The sequence below is a fragment of the Nicotiana tabacum genome, chromosome 16 (assembly GCF_000715075.1).
Source record: "Nicotiana tabacum cultivar K326 chromosome 16, ASM71507v2, whole genome shotgun sequence".
NCBI classification, from domain to species: domain Eukaryota; kingdom Viridiplantae; phylum Streptophyta; class Magnoliopsida; order Solanales; family Solanaceae; genus Nicotiana; species Nicotiana tabacum.
In genome coordinates this window covers 82,005,708-82,024,841 of record NC_134095.1, presented here as the reverse complement: position 1 = coordinate 82,024,841, position 19,134 = coordinate 82,005,708, and the positions used below count along the sequence as shown (strand labels likewise).

The 19,134-nt window shown below is 38.1% G+C and overlaps 1 protein-coding gene across 1 annotated transcript; it reads right to left on the bottom strand.

The window, feature by feature from the left end:
• Nucleotides 1-15,404: 15,404 nt before the first annotated feature.
• LOC107801644 (glycolipid transfer protein 3-like) lies at nucleotides 15,405-18,879 on the bottom strand. Its single transcript, XM_016625000.2, has 6 exons — nucleotides 18,451-18,879; nucleotides 18,218-18,273; nucleotides 16,817-16,947; nucleotides 16,198-16,333; nucleotides 15,912-16,055; nucleotides 15,405-15,808 (listed from the first exon to the last, which is right to left on the bottom strand). The coding sequence occupies exons 1-6, from the start codon at nucleotides 18,629-18,631 to the stop codon at nucleotides 15,773-15,775; spliced, it is 684 nt and encodes a 227-aa protein (XP_016480486.1). The 5' UTR covers nucleotides 18,632-18,879; the 3' UTR covers nucleotides 15,405-15,772.
• Nucleotides 18,880-19,134: the final 255 nt, after the last annotated feature.

Genomic DNA, 19,134 nt, shown 5'->3' with positions numbered 1-19,134 from the left:
TATTTTGAAAGCTTAAATATTTTTCGGAATTTTTCTCTCTTCTATTCTCTGTCCGTTTTTTCTCTCTATCTATGTGTGTATTTTTTTTCGTATCTCTCTCTATTTCTGTTCTCCATGTCTTGTGTTCAAGACTTCTTCTTATAACCCATCCCATAAACCTTTCAATTAATAAAACTCCATACTTTTTCTCTACCCAACCCATTATCTTTCCACTCATCCCCATTACATTAAATAAACATATCACACCACCCCATTATATTTGGTCCCCCATGCTTCATTTAAAATAATGCAAGATTCCCCTTTTAAATTAAATCTTGTCCCCCCTTTTAAACAACTATATCACAACCCACCCCATTTCATTTTGTCCCCCATGCTTCAAATAAACAATTTCAAAATGTACAATTCCTAAACTACCCCTCACGACCTTACTGAAATTACCAAACTACCCCTGAACGTACTACAAATTACCAAACTACCCATCATCTATAACACATCATTTAATCAAACATAACCAAAATATAGACAATATGATTAATTTCTAACAATGTTCAAACAACAAATTTCCTGAACATGATTTCTTCAACATTTCAACAACAAAGCACATGAACATGATTTCAACAACATTTCAACAACAAATCACATGAACACAAATTGAACAACAAAGAACAACTAAAATTTGATTGAACAATATTTTAGCAACAAACAATCCTATTTTCGGATTCAACAACAACAACAAACAAGTATATTTAGATTTCTAAATTCAATAATATTGAACTTAAAATCAACTACTCTAACAAAATTACAACAAACAATTCCTATAAACAAGATTATGAGACAAATTCAAGAAATAATCATAAATGATAAACAAAAAATCAAACTATACACATTTCGGATTCAAGATCAAACAAACATAATATGAACATGAATTAAATCTAAAAATAAAAACGATGGATTCAAATGATTAAAACCAACATACTTCCCTTATTACAACTAAATTCTTTTAGGCAAATGACAAAAAAAAAACCTAAGAAGAAACAATTATGAACTTAAGCTTGAACTTAACAATATTAACAATTTCCGGAAAATACATAAAATACATGAAACAAATTGAAGAAACAATTAATTAAACTTCAATTTGTATCTAACTAATATTAAACTAACAAATATTCATTTAAACAATAATACAAACATGAAATAAACATGAAAACAACTAATTAAACTTCTATTTTGAAATCTGAAAATTAATTTTAACAAAGCACATGAACATGAACAAACTAGAAAAATGATTTCAACGATAAACAACGAACAAAACAAGAATCAAATATTTAACGATTTTAACTTTTAGAAATATAAAAACGAAATATGGATAAAATAAAACTCAAAAACAACTAACCGGAGATGAATCAACGAAGAACTTTGATTGTAAACAAATCTGTCCGAGCCTCGACCAAAGCTCGAACAAATGACGACGAAGACGAAGAGAAGATGAAGCAGCCCGTAGCTACTGCCGCGACGAGCAGCAGCAGCAGTCCGTCCAACACCTGCTACGACGAGCAGCAGCAGCACGACGTCGAGACAGCAGCAGCAGCGGCGACAGGCAGCAGCAGCGCGGACAGCCATGGACGACGACATGGTCGACGTCGAAGCTCGTCCATGGCTGTGTTCGTTTGGTTGTTTGGTTGAGACAGAAGCAGCAGCGACGGGGCTTCGAACAACAGAAGGAACAAACAACGGGCTGGTCGACGCACAAGCAGAAGCAACTGGTGGCGACGACGGACTGTTTTGCCGGAGAAGATGAAGCTCGACCAAACGACGACGAACTAGAGCAACAATGGTGGACGAAGAAGATGAAGTGCTTGGGCAGCAACTGTTTGGACGATGAGGGTGTGTCGAAGAAGAAGGTAAAGGGCAGCCATGGATGCTTGGTTGGAGCTTTGGAGGAAGAAGAAGAAGATAGGAGAGGGGGGGCGGATGGTTTAGATTTTAGGGTTTTCTTCTTTTAGTTTTTGTTTTGTTTTTGTAAAATGTAAGACAAAGGGGTTTGGGTCTTTTGGGTTATGGACTGGGTCGACCCAGTTCGAAATGGACTGGGTCGTAGGGAAGATTGGGCCATTTTTTGGGCCTATGGCTTGAAATCGAAGAAGAGGCCCAATTCCGACTTTCTTTATATTTTCGCTCTTTTTTCTTCTTTTATTTCTCTAAAACTATATTATAAAAATACTTAAACTATTATTAAGAATTAAATTAAGTTATAAAAGTGCAAATTAACTCCCAATAACAATTAACGCACAATTAAGTGATAATTAAGCATAAAATTGTATATTTGGACGTTAAATGCTAAAAATGCAAACGATGCCTATTTTTGTAATTTTTAATTTTTGTAAAACAAATTTAATTACTAACAACTGTAGAATTAAATCCTACATGCAAAATGTGACATATTTTTGTATTTTTTATTAATTTATCAAATAAACACGCACAGACAAATACAAATAATTATTCAAAATATCACAAAATTGCACACCAAAGAAAAATCATTTTATTTTTGGATTTTTTGGGAGTAATTCTCATATTGGGCAAAAATCACGTGCTTACATAGGGGCTACTAAAACTGGAGGCTTTATTAAGTAGGGTTCAATGCTCTCAAAGGCATTGCAAAACGCTTGGTCCCACTTGAAAAGGAAACCTTTCTTCATAAGACGACTAAATAGTTGGCATCTCCTAGATAGATTCGAGATGAATCTCCTATGATAAGCTAGCTTTCCTTGCAAACTTTTCAATTCATGAATATTCCGAGGCTCAGCATTTTCAAAATTGCATCTATTTTAGCTTGATCAATTTCAATCCCTTGATGCCGGATGATGAAACCAAGGAACTTTCTAGAAGTAACTCCAAAGGCACATTTTAATGGATTCATCCTAAGTTGGTACCTCCAGAGCAACTCAAATACCATTCTCAGGTCTTTCAAGTGGTCGCTCCTCTTTCTTGATTTTACCACAAAGTTGTCAACACAGCATTCAACATTCTTATGGAGAAGGTCATAAAAAATATTCTGCATAGCCCTTTGGTAAGTAGCACCAGCATTTTTCAAGCCAAAAGGCATTACCTTGTAGTAATAAAAATACCCTTTGGGGTGCAAAATGTAGTAAGTTCTTTATCTTTTGGTGCCATGCGAATTTGGTTATAGCCCGATGAACCATCCATGATAGACATTGCCTTGTACCTAGTGATAGCTGATAACTAGGGATTCTAGTCTATTTTATGCTCCTTTTTGCTTGAGTTTTGGATTAAAAGCGTGTACAAGTATTCCCAAGAGCTAACTTATTGTGCTTGCTTGCAGTGGTTGGTCAAAAAGAGATAAGAAAGTCAAAACCAGCTCAAAAGGGAGTGAAACTTGCACAAGTCAAAGCTGAGTCAACTGAGCGCTACATCAGAAAATCAACCGCAGACGCGGAGGATCCACCGCTGAGGCGGTCTCGATCTCACGGTCCGTGGTGGCAAAGATTCAGAGAGATGCAATTTGAGGCTTTTCAAATCACCGCTAGCCGCGGTGCTTTTATGCGGCAGTGGTGCCTCTATCACAATAGTGGTCCTTTTATCGCGGTTAGAGGAGGAGAGATTCAGAGAGTTGAAGCAGTCTCTGAAGGTTGAAGACTGCGGTCCGTGCTCCATTTTTGCGGTCATGGTGGCCTTACCGCGGAGGCGGAATTTGATGGCAGTCAGTGGTGCTAAACAGTCCAAATTGGGGGTTCTCTAAAGTTTCAACCGCTGCCACAGTGCATTTTTCGTGGTCAGCGGTGGTCTTACTGCTGTCGCGGAGCATTTTTCGCTCTCAGCGGTGGTCTCATAATTGTAGCCCTTCGGTTCTACACTAGCACGGACCGTGGTAGGTAAGATCGTGTGGGCCCCTGGTATTTTTTATAAATAGGCGGTCATAAGGCCTTTTACTCTTTTCATCCATTTCACTTTGAAACTCAATTTCACTATTCTCTACATGCCTTAAGCTGCACATACAAGATTTAGAGTCCATTTCCCTTGCACATTTCACATCTGGTAATTTCATTTCCCTCATTAGTCTTCAATTTTGTACTTGTTATTTTGCGTGTTAGTTTTTACTTTTTCTTCCCATTTTCTTTTAATTCGAACCTAGTATGTTAATTAGGGTAGGCTTCATATAGTTAGGAGTTGTTAATGAACACCTAGTGGAGTCAAAAATGTAGAGGAGATTGCTAAAATGCAAGAACATCTGAAACCCTAGGTGTGCTGGGCCAAATTTTAACTTCCGCGGTCTGCGATCATATGTTTTATCAGAGAATTTTAAGTCCTGATAACTGCGGTCAGCGGTGGCAACTTCTGCTGACAGTGGTACCTCTCCGCGACCTCGATGTGTTTTCAGCGGTCCACAATGCTCAAGTTCAGAGAGGTCTAAATAAGGGTTCGCGACCACAGTTGATTTTTCACGGACAGCAGTTCAACTACCGCGGCCGCGCTCCTTTTTCCGCGATCCGCGTTTCTATTAAATCAGAGAGTGGGTAGTCTGAGTCCCACACCTCCGCGGCCGTGATGCATTTTTTGCGGTCCGCAGTGCAGCCTTCATGGCCGCGCTCCTTTTTTCGCGGTCCGCGGTCTGCAATTTTATTTCATTACACTGTGAATTATTCTGCTATTTTCTTCACTACTTCTTCTAGCATTTAACAATATGCTATGGATTATGTTTGTAGACAATGGTTAAATCTAGAGGCGGTGGTGAGAAATAAAAGGGTAGAGTATAGTCCTCCCGGTGTAAGGGATGAGGATAAATAAAGTTGACCCTAGCGGTTTGGAAAGCAATTAGGGAAATAAGGAAGAATATCAGAGCTACAGACATAACTGCTTCTCACCTAGAGGGGAGTGAGTATGTGCCTCCCGGGAGGCATCAGAGTCTGATTTAGTGCTAGAATATGTACCCAACTTCCTGGAGAGACAGAGGTTGAGAGATGTACCTACACCCCCAGCCTCTCTTACTTTTCCTGCTACCTCTTCTGTTGAGTCGTCTGATGGCTCAGCAGAGGGTAGTGAGTCTTCATCTTCAACCTCACCTGCAACTTCTTCACCTAGACAGGATCCTGTAAATGATGAGGTACCGGATGACGAGGGATGGGGTTTGACCCAAACTGGGGGTGTGGAAAGGACTAGAAACCCTGAAGTGTGGCAAAGGAGGTTTGTCAGTGAGATGGCATATCAAAAGTTCCGGGAGTGATGGCCTCTAAGGTCACTTATTCATGAGCGCCAGTTCATAAAGCGGGATCTTCTGCCTCACAACCCTAACGTGAAGCAGCATTTCAATGAACGAGTGGGATATGATTACTTCACTAGTAGGGTATTGCATGCAAATGAGAACTTAGTCAAGGAATTCTATGCTAATGCCTCGCACATCAAGAAGGATACAAAAGTGACTAAGGTGCGAAACCTGAAAGTAAAGTTTGATGGGAAAACAATCAATGAATATCTGGGCTTCAATGATGAAGATGAGACATTATACTTAGAGAAGGTGGCGATGGATGAGGCATCTCACTCGTAGTTGGAATCATACCTGGCTCTCCCGGATACCACCCCAGCATGGTTGACAACAGGGGTTCCTATCTTGAGGAACACCTTAAAATTTGAGGCGGAGGGTTGCAAGACTTTTGTATGCAGCAGGCTAGACCCCACTACTCATGAAAACACCTTGCCGGTCTCTCGGGCGATTATAGTGGTGGCTATTATGGCGGGGCAATAAATATCGGGAATATCATGTCTAGGGTGATCACCAGAGTTGTCAATAAGGGTGATAGATCGTACCCCTTCCCGAACTTCCTTACCATGTACCTGGAAGATCAGGAGGTGGAGAAAAGAAACTTTGATATAAAGGTAAAACCCAAGATGCCCTTTTCATGATACAACATCAAGGGTCCAGACAACCCCAAATCCAAGGGATCCAAGGGCAAAGCTGCTACTTCTACTGACCAGTCTGAAGAGCCAGTAGTGGTAGTCACTATTTCTCAGCCTCCCACTGCCATACCAGATCCTGTCTTTGGAATATCTACTTCCATGCCTTAAGAAATTCGATCCTCCTCAGCATACCCATTGACTGCCCATCGATTGAGCCAAACACTCTCCAGTATCAACAACTAGATGCAGGAAGAAACTTCTAGGCTGTCCGTGCTATCCAGTTTAGTGGCAGCCCAATCAGTTCCCCCACCGTCACAGGTGCCAGTTTTGGTAGAGGGGTCTCTCAAGGAGCTTCTGGACAACCAGAAGAAGCTCTTGGAGAACCAAAAGCTTATAATGGATGCTTTAGCAGTTCAAGGAAAATCACTTCAGGAGCTGAGCAAGCAAACAAGGAAGCTGAAGAAAACTCAGGCCTCAAAGGAGTTTGTGAAGTAATTGAGGGGGGAGGTGGAGAAGATGAAGGCAGCAGACCACTTACCATTGGAGCTATTATTGCATGATCAGCCTCCATCGGCTCAGACAGAGCAGGTTCAAGAGTAGGAGATTGAGAGAGCACACACGAGGAGGAGAGTGATGCCCCAGGTTGATGATGTAGAGATTGAGCTGGTGGAGACTGAGGGAGTTGCTGCTGACCAGCCACAGGCCCCCGAGACAGGTGATCTAGGCACCCAGCCACAGGACCCAATCCAGCCACAAGACCCCATGCTACCACAGGACCCGATGCAGACAGAGGAGCCATAGGGAGTTTCCTTTACTCTTTACCCTTCTTTTTGAGTTTATTTTTTTGGTTAGTTAGCATTGAGGACAATGCTAGCTTTTATTCGAGGGGGAGGCCCTACTTTGATGAATTGGTAGTTGGTTTATAATTATGATACTATTTTCTTTCTTTCTGCTTATTTTTCATTTTTTGGCATGTATATAACTTTACCATTTATTTTACTTTTCGTTATTTTTCGATCTTGGTATGTATATAAAGTTACTCTCTCATGTATATATTCATTTCCTCTTATGTATATTCGTCTAAATCCCCTATTGTATATATTTAGTTTACTTTCCGCATTTTTCTTCATAGCTTCTTTTGCAATTTTTCTTAATAGTATAGCTTCTTATTTCATTTAGTAGCTTCTTTTTCGGTTCGTAGCTTCTTATTTTACAATTTTGTGTGATCAATAAGCCTTTCGTTTTATTAATGCCACGGTTCTTTCCAAATGTAGAGTTTGTGTGAACCGGGTGGCTCTTCTCGATGATGGATGGCATGAAAACCTTCTTAAGGGTTTGAGTATGTTTTTATTTCATTTTTGTGTAAATAGTAGTTAGTGAGAAATGGTGCCTCAAGCAAAGCTTCACTTGGGCCTAACACATTTACCTTTGACCTTATGGTTAAATATAAATTTGTGTGTATAGGATGGTAATAGTTGCAACCTTGAGACTCTTTTGTTGACTAAACAATTATCGAGTGGTTTTTCGAAATCATTTGTGTTGCTCAAATTTTAGCTAAGGTTGTTGTGGGCCCCCGACTCTATTTCTTTAGCAATCCTTTAGCTTTTGCGGTGACGTATTGATTTGCAAGTCCAAGTCCCGTGCCAATGAGTCTAGAACTTGCCCTGAATGTGTCTAGGCAAAATCCTAAGTGAAGCTCGACTTGAGAAGTGATTATAGGCTCTCCTTGATCCTAATTGAGATTTGAAAACATCCATAGCCTATCAATGATGATATCCCTAGTCAATCACATTGAGCCATAGCCCTTATTCTTTCAATAACCATGATACAAGCCTTTATCCGTTCTAAAATGATCCTCTCTTGGCACCCTATCTTTCCTTAGCACAAGGCAATAGCATAAACTTGGGGGGAGAGACGAGGAATGCAAAAGTGATAAAAGGTACAAAATGAAGAAAAGGAAAGGCAAAAGATGAAAGACATGGAAAGATTGGAAAGGAGAAAAAGGATTCAAATAAACAAGAAAGAGTGACAGTGTGTCTCTCTAGCCTCTAAAGAAGAAGTAAATGACTCAAAGAGTCAAGACAATGTGTGCCAAAATAAAGCAAATGAAGTGCTTAAGGGAAGATGAAACGTTCTTAGACCGATATATCCTACCCTAAACCAAAAGCCTTTATTACATCACCACAAAATCCCTATATGATCTTGAGTTAGGTGAGCTTACATTAGTGGTGACTCACATAAGGGACAAGCTTATGGTACTTAGAGCCGGACTTGTGACCTTCCTTTGAGAGAGATGAATGTGTTTTCCACAATCCTCGTTCTGGATGCTACAATCTAAAAGTGAGGTTTGCTTGTGGAGAGTTGAGGAGTATGAGTTTGGGTTCCACAATGACCAATGTAACATAAAGAGTTTCCTTGATGAGTTGGTCAACTCTTGATGCTTTTGTGTCGCACTATAGTCATGGTGCTAAAAGGTTATGTATTGTTGATAATGCATTTGAGTTGAGGGTAATTGTTAGACCCAATTGATTCTTGATGAGGTTACTTTAGTACAACTTAATTTTCCTTTCTTTTATCTTGAAGAGGTGGGAATTACTTTGTTTGCTTGAAGACAAGCAAAAGCTTAAGTTTGGAGGAGTTGATAACTAGGGATTCTAGTCTATTTTATGCTCCTTTTTGCTTGAGTTTTGGATTAAAAGTGTGTACAAGTATTCCCAAAAGCTAACTTATTGTGCTTGCTTGTAGTGTTTGGTCAAAAGGAGACAAAAAAGTCAAAACTAGCTCAAAAGGGAGTGAAACCTGCACAAGTCAAAGCTGAGTCAACTAAGAGCCACACAGAAAATCAACCGCGGACGCGGAGGATCCACCGCTGAGGCAGTCTTGATCTTGCGATAAGCGGTGGAAAAGATTCAGAGAGATGTAATTTAAGGCTTTTCAAGTCACCCCTGGCCGCTATGCTTTTATGTGGCAGCGGTGCCTCTAGCGCGACAACGGTTCTTTTATCGCGGTCAACGGAGGAAAGATTCAGAGAGTTGAAGTTGAGCTGAAGGTTGAAGACCGTGGTCCGCACTTGATTTTATGTGGCCGCAGTAACCTTACCGCTGCAACGGTCCAATTTTTGCTGTCAACGGTACCTCCGTCAGGGGCATTTTTGTCCAAAAAATGTAGCTGTGTAAAAATACCTCTTTTTCAGATTTTTAGGTCATCTTTTGTTGAGTTGAGCACGTGAACCCATTGTTTTTCCCTTTTTGAGTAATTTTGTAGCTTGTTTAACAATTAATCTTAGACTTTTATCTCGTAATTAATTTTTATGGGTTAATTCTTCATCTCAATCTTTGATTTCTTCAGTTATTATGAGTAGCTAAACCCATTAGCTAGGGTTGTGGCTCAACCCTAGCGTGGGCATTTAATGGGTCTCATGATTTAGGACTTAGATATTTATGGGTGATTGATATTAGGCCTGATTTGTGCTTTTTATGTTGAATTAGTGGTTGCGAACACTAATTTGTGCCTTTTTGACTTAGGCTCTTCTTGAGAAAGCGAGCTTAAGTCTAGGAAATTCAGGCCAACAAGGAATTGGGGTGTAATAAAGAGATTGATTGCCCCAATTAAAGGGTTAAACCTAGAGATAGTAATACCTGACTTGAGCCAAATTTGCTTGCACAATTTGAACACCCAATTGGGCTTGAGAAAGCCAATTAGGCAGTCACTCAAACTACCGAGAGGTATAGAGTGAGTATCTTCGTGCATTGGCTATATCATGATCCCAACTATAACATTATTGCCCTAAGTTCTAGATCCCGTTAGATACTCACCTAGGAGTAAGTCACTTCCCTAGTGCCTTTTTACCCATTGAGAAAACTCTACAAAAATATCTACTTAGCTTAATTTTGTGCATCATTAGTATTAAATCAGAAGTAACAAACAAACAAGAATGATTGGAAGTGCAATCAAGAACATTGCACACTTCTAGATTAGATAAGAATCCAACTCCAAACATATCTTAGCTCCCTGTAGATTCGATCCTGACCTTTTCGGGTAAAAGCTGCATCGATCGCTCTTGCCACTCTATAGTGGTGTAGGGCTGGACCCGATCAATAGAGTCAATCATAAACTCTGGAATAGGAAGCAGGAATTCATCCTTAGGGAATGCATTATAGAGGTCCCTAAAGTCAACACATACTTAAACTTGGCCATTCTTCTTTCGCACGGGAACAATACTTGAAACCCATGTTGGGTATTTCACTTCACGAATAAAGCCAGCTTCAATGAGTTTGTTAACTTCACTTTCGCTTAAGGGAACCAAGCCAGGCCTAAAATGCCTTTAGGCTTGCTTAACATAATGAGCTTCATTCTTGACTACAAGGTGATGAACTGCTACGTTAGGGTCCAAGCCAGGCATCTCTTTGTAACTCCAAGTAAAGACATCCTTGAACTCTTTGAGTAACTCAATATAAGTGTTTTCTTCATTGATTGCTAGTAAAGCACTTAGGTAAGTGAGCCTTGGTTCTTCATCTGTGCCAAGGTTAACTTCTTTTAAGGCATCAATCATTGCCTTCTCCCCTACTTCAAGTTCCGGGGGATCATCTTTCGCATCCTTATCTTCTTGAGGGTCTCCATCATAGAAATATATGTGGCAACACGGTAAAACACCCTCCAATTTCTCATTATCCTACATTAGAGAGGGAACACCATTCTCTCCTTATGCAATAACATGATACGAAGAACCCACACTTTTTTCATCTTCGGCATGTTCCTTAGTGTAGCCCACAGTATATGGCTTTACCTTCAGTATATCTTCATATGAAACCTTTGTTTGTCGCCTCATTCTAGAAGGAACCAAACTTTGGAAATCCTTAGAGATCTTTCAGATTCTGGGCGAAGTGGGTGTTCTTATGCTTTGATAATTTCTCTGGAACTTGTTCCCCTTCTTTAATGGACCCAATCTCTCAAACACGGAAGTCATCACAATTGATTTTTTCCAAGTTGATCAAAGACAGAAGACCTGTTAGAAGCGGCAGATTCATTTTCTATAGTGATATAATTGTTTCTTGCCCTTCTTATAGAGATGTGAATTGGTAAAGGTTGCTTGTATCCTAGACCTTCACATGGTTACCTCGTAATAGCTTCTGATGGGAGCTTCCCTAATTTTGACGGCTCATTGGGATTATGTCCAGCTTTTGTAAATAGCCTGTAACCATTAGGATCAAAGCCTTCATCTGTACGTTTCGTAAGGAGTGCCACATTCTGTGAATTATTTTGGGCCACAAAACCTGCAAGTAGTGTTGATGGCAACTTTACTGCCTCAATTTGTTTGATTAGAAAAGTTAACTCCCTTAGCATATTGGTTTGGAGTTTGGATGATTCGCCTTCCTCTTTCTTCTTTTAGGGACATAGCGGAGCACAGGAGTTACTTTCTTGCCGTGAGACACAATATTCCCTTTATGAGATTTATTTAATTTAGAGTGTACCTCCTCAGCAACAGCTTTGGTTTTGTCAGCGACCACCTCAGCTCTCTTAGTCACGGACTCGTCATTCTTGCCATTCATGACATCATCAACTTTCATCTCCTTCACAATGCAGTTCTTCAAGCAGATTTTTGCATGCAGTGTGACTCAGCCTCGGTGAATGACTCATCATCAACAACTATCTTCTTCTCGACTTCACCCTCATAGTACTTCAAACATTGATGATAGGTAGAGGGAACCACTTTATTCTCATGTATCCAAGGATTTCCAAGCAAGACATTGTATGAAGTCTTTGCATCGATCACATGCAACCATGTACTTGATTGCATATCTTCAATGGTGATCCCCAACCTGATCGTGCCTATAGCTCTTTGCCCCATTGGTTGAATCTTTGAATCATCACACAACTTTCTGAGAGTTCAATCATGGGAATTTCGAGTTCTTTCACACTGCGAATTGGTAAGATGTTCACTAAGGATCCTCCATAAACCAAAATTCAGTTTACTCTTTCATCGCGCATATAGCCAACCAGGTATAATGGGCGGTTGAGAGGAGTGTCACCTAGTAGAAGATCATCATTCGTGAACGTAACTTTTTCCTCACAAGTATTAACTTCTTGAGGAATGGACTCGATGAGCTTTTCCAAAGATGGTGCCAATGGTAGGCCGTCACTCTTTTTATTCGCCTTTGCCAGCATGGAAACAAAAGGCATCAATACCCTTATGGGAAATCTTCATGCGGAACCAACTTGGTAATAACTCCTCCAAGGTCACTGGATGTCGTGGCTTTTGAGGGTGGTGCACTTCCACTTTTGCCTTCTTCAAATGCTTAACTGGATTTCGTTTCCTTGGTATTTTTACCATCATCTTCCTTGTTGGTTGTTCTATTGATTCTTTTCGTGGGCTCCTTTATGGTGCCTACGACGAGTCATCAACGTTCAACCATCATCATCATCAGGTTGATCAACTTCGACTTTGTTGTTCTCCAGTAATTCTTCATCTTTACTTTCTTTTAAACTACATAATTCATCTGAACTGAATGAGCCAAAGGTGATAGAGACTTGGTTTGTGCTTACTTTCTCATCTTCAAGCACGATCTTCTTTTCACGAGCCAAGTCCATAACTTTGTCCTTGAAGACAAAGCACTTCTCCAGAGGGTGGCTCACAAGTCGATGATATTTGCAGTAATTTGGGTCATTAGTTTTCCTAGCTTCATTTGACTGCTTCATCTCCGGAAGATCAATGAGTTTTAACTCGAGAAACTCTTAAAAAAATGGCAGGTACATTTGAATCTAGAAATGGATACTCCTTTTCTTGCATTTCCTTCAGAGTCAACTTTCCACTTGGCTTATATTGAAAAGAAGTGGATTTCATACTATGCTTCTTGCACACCTTCACCGTGAACTTCGCACGTGATATATTGACACTCATAGCTTCTTCATTTTCAGAATTGGGTACAAACTTGCTCCATTTCCTGACTTCTTGCTTGTAATTCCCTTTGAGAGGCTCATAGATGGGCAACCTTTCATTTCCAGTGGAGGCTATGCTTAAATCCATGTCATGGGCATGAGTTACAAGTTCTTCAAATGTGCTAGGCTTGATACCTTACAAGATCTAGCATAGTCCCCGGTGCATGCCTTGGATGCACATTTCTATGCCAAAAGTTGCACTAAGCCTGTCTTTGTAGTTGATGCTTGTATTCCTCCAACGATTGATAAAGTCGATCACTGGTTTACCCTTTTGTTGATGAGTATTTGTAATTTCTATAATACTCACAGTACGTCTCGTGCTTTAAAAGCGATTGAGACTCTTGCTCTAGTTGATCCTAGCTATAAATAGATCTAGCCTCGAGGTATGTGTACCAGTCAAAAGCATTTTCTTTTAGCAAGCGGACAAACTGCTTGACAATGTAACCTCCATAAGTCCCAACATTGTTGCACGTCTCAACGAAGTGCGCCACATGTTGTTTTGGATTACCTTTACCATCAAACTGTTGAAAATTTGGAGGTTGATAGCCAGCATGCATCTTCAACATATCGATCCTTACAGTATACTGCTTTGCATATGTAAGAGAAGACTTGGCAGCAACTTCATACTTATTTTTAATAGTTCCTTCAATGAATTCCTTCAGTTGATCGATTGGGATCATCACTTCAGATGAGACAGGGATAGCTTTAGCGGACGCTACTTGTCTTGGGGGAGAATCACTCTCTGGAACTTCTGGGAGCTTGCTAGGTGCATGGGTGGATTCTTCTTCTATCAAAATTCCCACCCTGACTGTTATCTTGTCAATTCTGGCATCTTGATTTTGCATGCAGTTTGTCAAGTTAGCGATTGCTTCCGTCAAGTTTGCCAACTGCTCCTTCACAGATGAAGCGTTTGTCACTATGGCTTGCATGATTGTTCTGGACGATGGAGAGTAGCATGGATTGTCACACATATTAATCCTCGATTGGCTCACGCTATGTAGTGTAAGTGGGGAGGATCCATCGCTTGAAATATCATCATCTTCCTTCACACCAGAGATCTTGGATCCGGAGAGGTCAAGCAAAGCAAGAGTTTTCTTAATCGTTTCAGCAACATCACTTCCTCTTTCAGGTGCGTTCGTGGAGGATCTTGCTCCTTTTGAGAATGAAGACCGAAAATAGGGGTTGATACGGACATCACTTATAGTGCTTGTTATCCTAAAGAGTTTGCTTTGCTCCTTATAACTAGCCCAAATCTTCCAAAGGTAACATCGAGGATGCTTTCCTCATCAACGTAGAACCTGAAATTAGCAACCTTGGTGGAAGTTGATCTGGAGTTAATTTTCTTTGAAGTCATGTCGATTTTCTTGAACTTTGGTGATTGAAAAGTTGAGATGAGAGGTAGAGATTGTCCAACTGGACGTGCCAGAATTTGTAGGCAATAAATTGTATCGAGAAAATAAAATCAAGACCGAAAATATTACAACAGTCGTAGTATTTTATTTTAAATAACATGAGGGTACGATCTCTATGAATCCTCCGATTCTACTTTCCAACAGTAAATAAAAGAGCCTTCGAGATTAATCTTGAATTTTATTTTATTTTATTTTAATCCAAGTGCTTGAGACTTGATCTTGATCTTGACATATTTTTAATCCAAGGGCTTGCAGCTTGTTCTTGAATCTTCGTCTTGATCTTTTAATTCTTAGAACAATTGAATGCTTGTAGCTTTTAGAGAAATCTGCATCGTTTGATCCACGAGCTCTCTATTGCTTCTTGTTATAACTTCTGGTGTTTTTTCTGAGTTATGAAGACTTCTATTCATAGTTGTGGGAGGGAAGAATTGTGATGAGAACAAACTCTTTCCGGCCAATCAGATTGAAGAGAAAAACGGTCGCATTTAATTAGCAAGAACATGTCACTTGTACATGTGGTATGATTTCATTGGCCTTTTTAATTTGACTTGGCATGCCTTGTCATTTTGACACGTGGCATGATCCCATTGGCTCTTCCGTTTGACTTGACGTGTCACGTCATTTGACGTGTGGCACCATACTGAGCCTCTAGGAAAATGGTATCTTGGGCTTAAAGAAGTACGTTCATACTTATAACTCAATTAAATGAGCTAGCTCAATAGATTAAGACACTCCAATTCCAAGTTGAATTTTTAGAAGGTCATTGAACTAATGTAAATTGATTAGAAAAGTTATTTTACTTTATTTTATTACTAAAAGGTCACTCAATTTTGCCCTTTGTAATTAAAAAGTCACTCCGTACTTTTAGGAGAAGTATGGGGAATATTTGTTCAATGGTTAGCCAATATGATACGCTGATTTTATTCAATACAAGTATTTTATTGCTGCAAATTATCACCAACTTTAACCAAGATATTTTCAAGGGAGAACTTAAAGGTGAGAACTCAGAAGTGTAATTCTAGAATCTCATTCTAAAGGAGTAATTGGTATAACTCTAGAAGTGAGTCGTTGGAAAACAAATTAAAAATAAAGATATTTACCTAACTAAATCTTTTCCCCTTTCAATCCATTAAATAGAGCTGATAATAAATTAAACTAAAAAATACGTATTAAGTAATAATAAAAATTTAGATGCGAGATACATTTCTTATATTGATTTGTTTGGTGCAAACACCGGGTTATATGCACCCGGTGTTTACATCAAACTAAGCAATTTAACTGAATAAATCACAACTTAAAGAAAAAATTACATATCACTTTCCGTATTCTTTGTGGTGCTAACAATTAAGTACCAAAAGGAAGTGGTAAACATAACTGAACTTGACATACAAGAGCTTGAGATGTATACTTACATAACAAGAAAAAAATAAAAATAAAAAAATAAAAATAAAGAAGAAGGGATTAATGGTCAGAGAACTTAATAAGTTATGTACACTTTGTTGGGCACTTCATCTTCAAGTAGATTTTAATGTATCAAGACCATATGCGCCCTACAAAAGAAAGGTAAAATTGAATAAAAAATCAAAGAAGAGAATAATTGAGATTGGATGATTAGTCAAAGAGAAAATGGTAAGAATTTTATTCTGATCTCACCAGAACGTTGTGAATTTCTTTTAAGAGAGGTGCCAGTAGTGAAATAAAGGTGCGCATTTCCTTCTTAAAGTCATCATTACTTTTATTTTTTCCCATGAGAATTGTGATTAAACCCTTACTGTCTGGTACTAGTTTTAACGCTACCTGCAGAGTAAAAATTTAAGTCAAAATTAGGAAGTTTGACCGAAGTGTATATATCATATAAATTGAAATATCATTAATTATTCAGTGAACAAAACTATGAATAGTGCTGAAAGAATAATGATGAAAAAAATTAGAAAATCACTTTAAAAGCTGCTGAAGAGATCCATCCATGCCATGGCTTAAGAGTGTTAGTGTAAGATTCTTGAACTGCTTGCTCCATATTCCTCTCTAAATCTTCAACCAGTAGTTGTAACAGTGCTAATGAGAAATCCAAGGATCTGCAAACCATGCATTCTAAATACTAAGTTCAATTATAATTGTAATACTAGTCGTCTAACAACCTACTTTGTTGATAAATATTCACGTTGATATATAGGAACTAAAGACGGATCCAGTATTTTAAATTTGATGGGTTCAACCAATAAATGAATCCGCTCTACTTTAAAAATTATAAAGTTCTTTAGATTATATTAATTTTTCATAAATATATTTATGTTGCACATCAAAAATATTAAGTTCAATTGAACTCAAAAAAGGCTCCATCCGCCTTTGGATAGGGATGCGATCTGCACCATCGTAATTTATAGTTTTAGCGCCTAGGGTAAAAGGCTAACCACTATGTTAATTTTTTCATCTTAGTGAGGAAAACAAAATCAACTTTGATTGTAATTAATTATATATACGAACCTCACTAAATAGTAATACCTGGTGAATAGAATGTAATTAGAAAGAAAGTTAAAGATTCAATAAAGTACAATTACCTGGTGAGCCAAAGAACGGCTTTACTACAGCTAGGACCCTTTTTTTCTTTGCCTTCATTAACCTCTTTCTTTAATATCTCAACCATATTTGAGTAGAGGGAAGGATCTGAATCATGGATCTTTTCCAATCTCTACACATTAAACAAATTTACCAAATAAACTTAATTAATTTAGCACAGACAGTAATAGCATTGAGTATACAACAAAAAGGCATGTACTTTATCTAGTAAAATAATCGTACAACTACCACCAAAGGTTGTGGTGCAGTGGATGAGACTGCTCCTCCCTTAACTAGAGGTTTCGGGTTCGAGCCCTAGGTATAGAAAAATCCTTGGTAGGGAGCGCTTCCCCCCGAATGAGGCCTTACTCCTCTAATACGGGTACCGGACACCGGATGGAAAACAAAAAAAAATAGTACAACTTATCTTTTTATCTAATGTATAACATATCCGGATGTTAATTTCCCAAGAGTTAGTTATCTTGTTACAAAAAAAAAAAAAAACAAATGGAGAGAAAACTAGAACAACTGAGGTAAAAGAGAAATCAACTAAAGGGCATTTTCGGTGTTATACTGAAGAGCAGTTTTTATTTCATTTAAGAAAATAAAAATGAATTCCTAGGCTACATGGAATATTAGTATGGCATTGCCAAAAAGAATATTGTCCAATGTACTTACTAAGAAACAAACAAGAAGAGCGAAATGACCTAATTAGAAAATGAAAGAAAAGATGCATTGAGTGGATTAATAAAGTGGATAAAAATAAGAGAAGCTCGAGATTTAAATTTTAATTAAAACTAGAAATATTATGGGATTATATATATGTCTAAAGTTTTGCAAAATGAGTTCTTCAATATTTGTATTGGCCAAAAATGTCAAGTAAGCTAGCGAAGCTTGAAAAATCCAAATTATACTACTCCCTCCATTTAAGTTTATGTGAACCTATTTTCTTTTTGGTCCGTTCTAAAAAGAAATGATCCATTTCTAAATTTGGAAACAATTTAGCTTAAACTTATAGTTCTACCCTTAACGAGAAGCTTTTATAACCATACAAATACTCTAGATAACAACAAGTTTCAAAAGTCTTCATTTTTTCTTAAACTATCAAACGGATTTACGTAAAAGAGAGGGAGTAGTTGAAAAATCATAGTTCAATGTCCTTTTTTTCTATTTTTTGGTCGTTCATTATCAATTAGAAGTCAAAAGGAAACCTTTTGGCAGCATCGAGCTTGACGAAGCTAGAGGACCTATCAGTAATAATAATGTATGTGGGGGACCAAAAACCAAATCGTGTGTTTTACACATACAACATGAAAATGACAGAGCTTACACACACAGTAAAAGATAAAAAGATAAAAATAAACAAAGATTATCATTTACAAAAGTTTCCGTAGAATCTATACCTGGATGTTCTGATATATGTCTTGTCTCAATACTGCCATTGTTGGCCCTATCTTATCTGCATATCAGTTCACGACAAAGTAACAATATATTAAAACGCCAAATCCAATAATAACCATAAAATTATCCAAATATTAGTACTTCTTTTTTTCTGGAAGAAAAACTCCTCAAGAATTAAATTGATTAAAGGAAATGAAATTTACATATAAATATATATATATATATATATACTAACCAAGAACTTGAAGGACCAAAGTAGAGATAGAGAGAAAAGGCAAGGTAGGAATAGTGGTAATATTATGATCATCAACTTCAGCTTCTTCAGGTTGTACTTTGAGCACCTGCAACAAGGAAAGTTCTTGAATAGCAGATCGTATTTCAGTTGACTCTATCTCCATATCTCTTTTTCTCTTCATTCCAATACTACTTAGCTTCCTCTCCTCTCTTTAATTCTTCATCAATATATCCCTTATAAGAGTAAACCACTTATATTTATAAGTATCTGATGATGACACCGCCCAGTTGATTTCAGATAGTGCCAAAATTTGTAAAATATTGCAAAAATAACCAACAGTTTTGGTCATTGTTATCGTCAGACGACTAAAATATTAACATTATTTTCCCCTAAGAAATATTCTTTCTTAAGGCTTCTCTCTCTAAACAGGACTGGTTATTTTCCCTATTGACCTTGAAGTTGTCATTTATCTTAATAATCAATTATTACTATTATTGTTTTGTGTTTAATTACCCCCTTTGAGTTGCAAGCTTCCAAATAATAATCATTTATTGAACTTCTCTTCTTCTTCTTTTCTAAATAAAACTATAAAAGGCACAAGAATCTAGGGGAGGAACATCTGTTGAAATGGGGTAACTCAAGCAAGGTCAAATCATAATTCAAGATTTATAAAATTTGTAACTT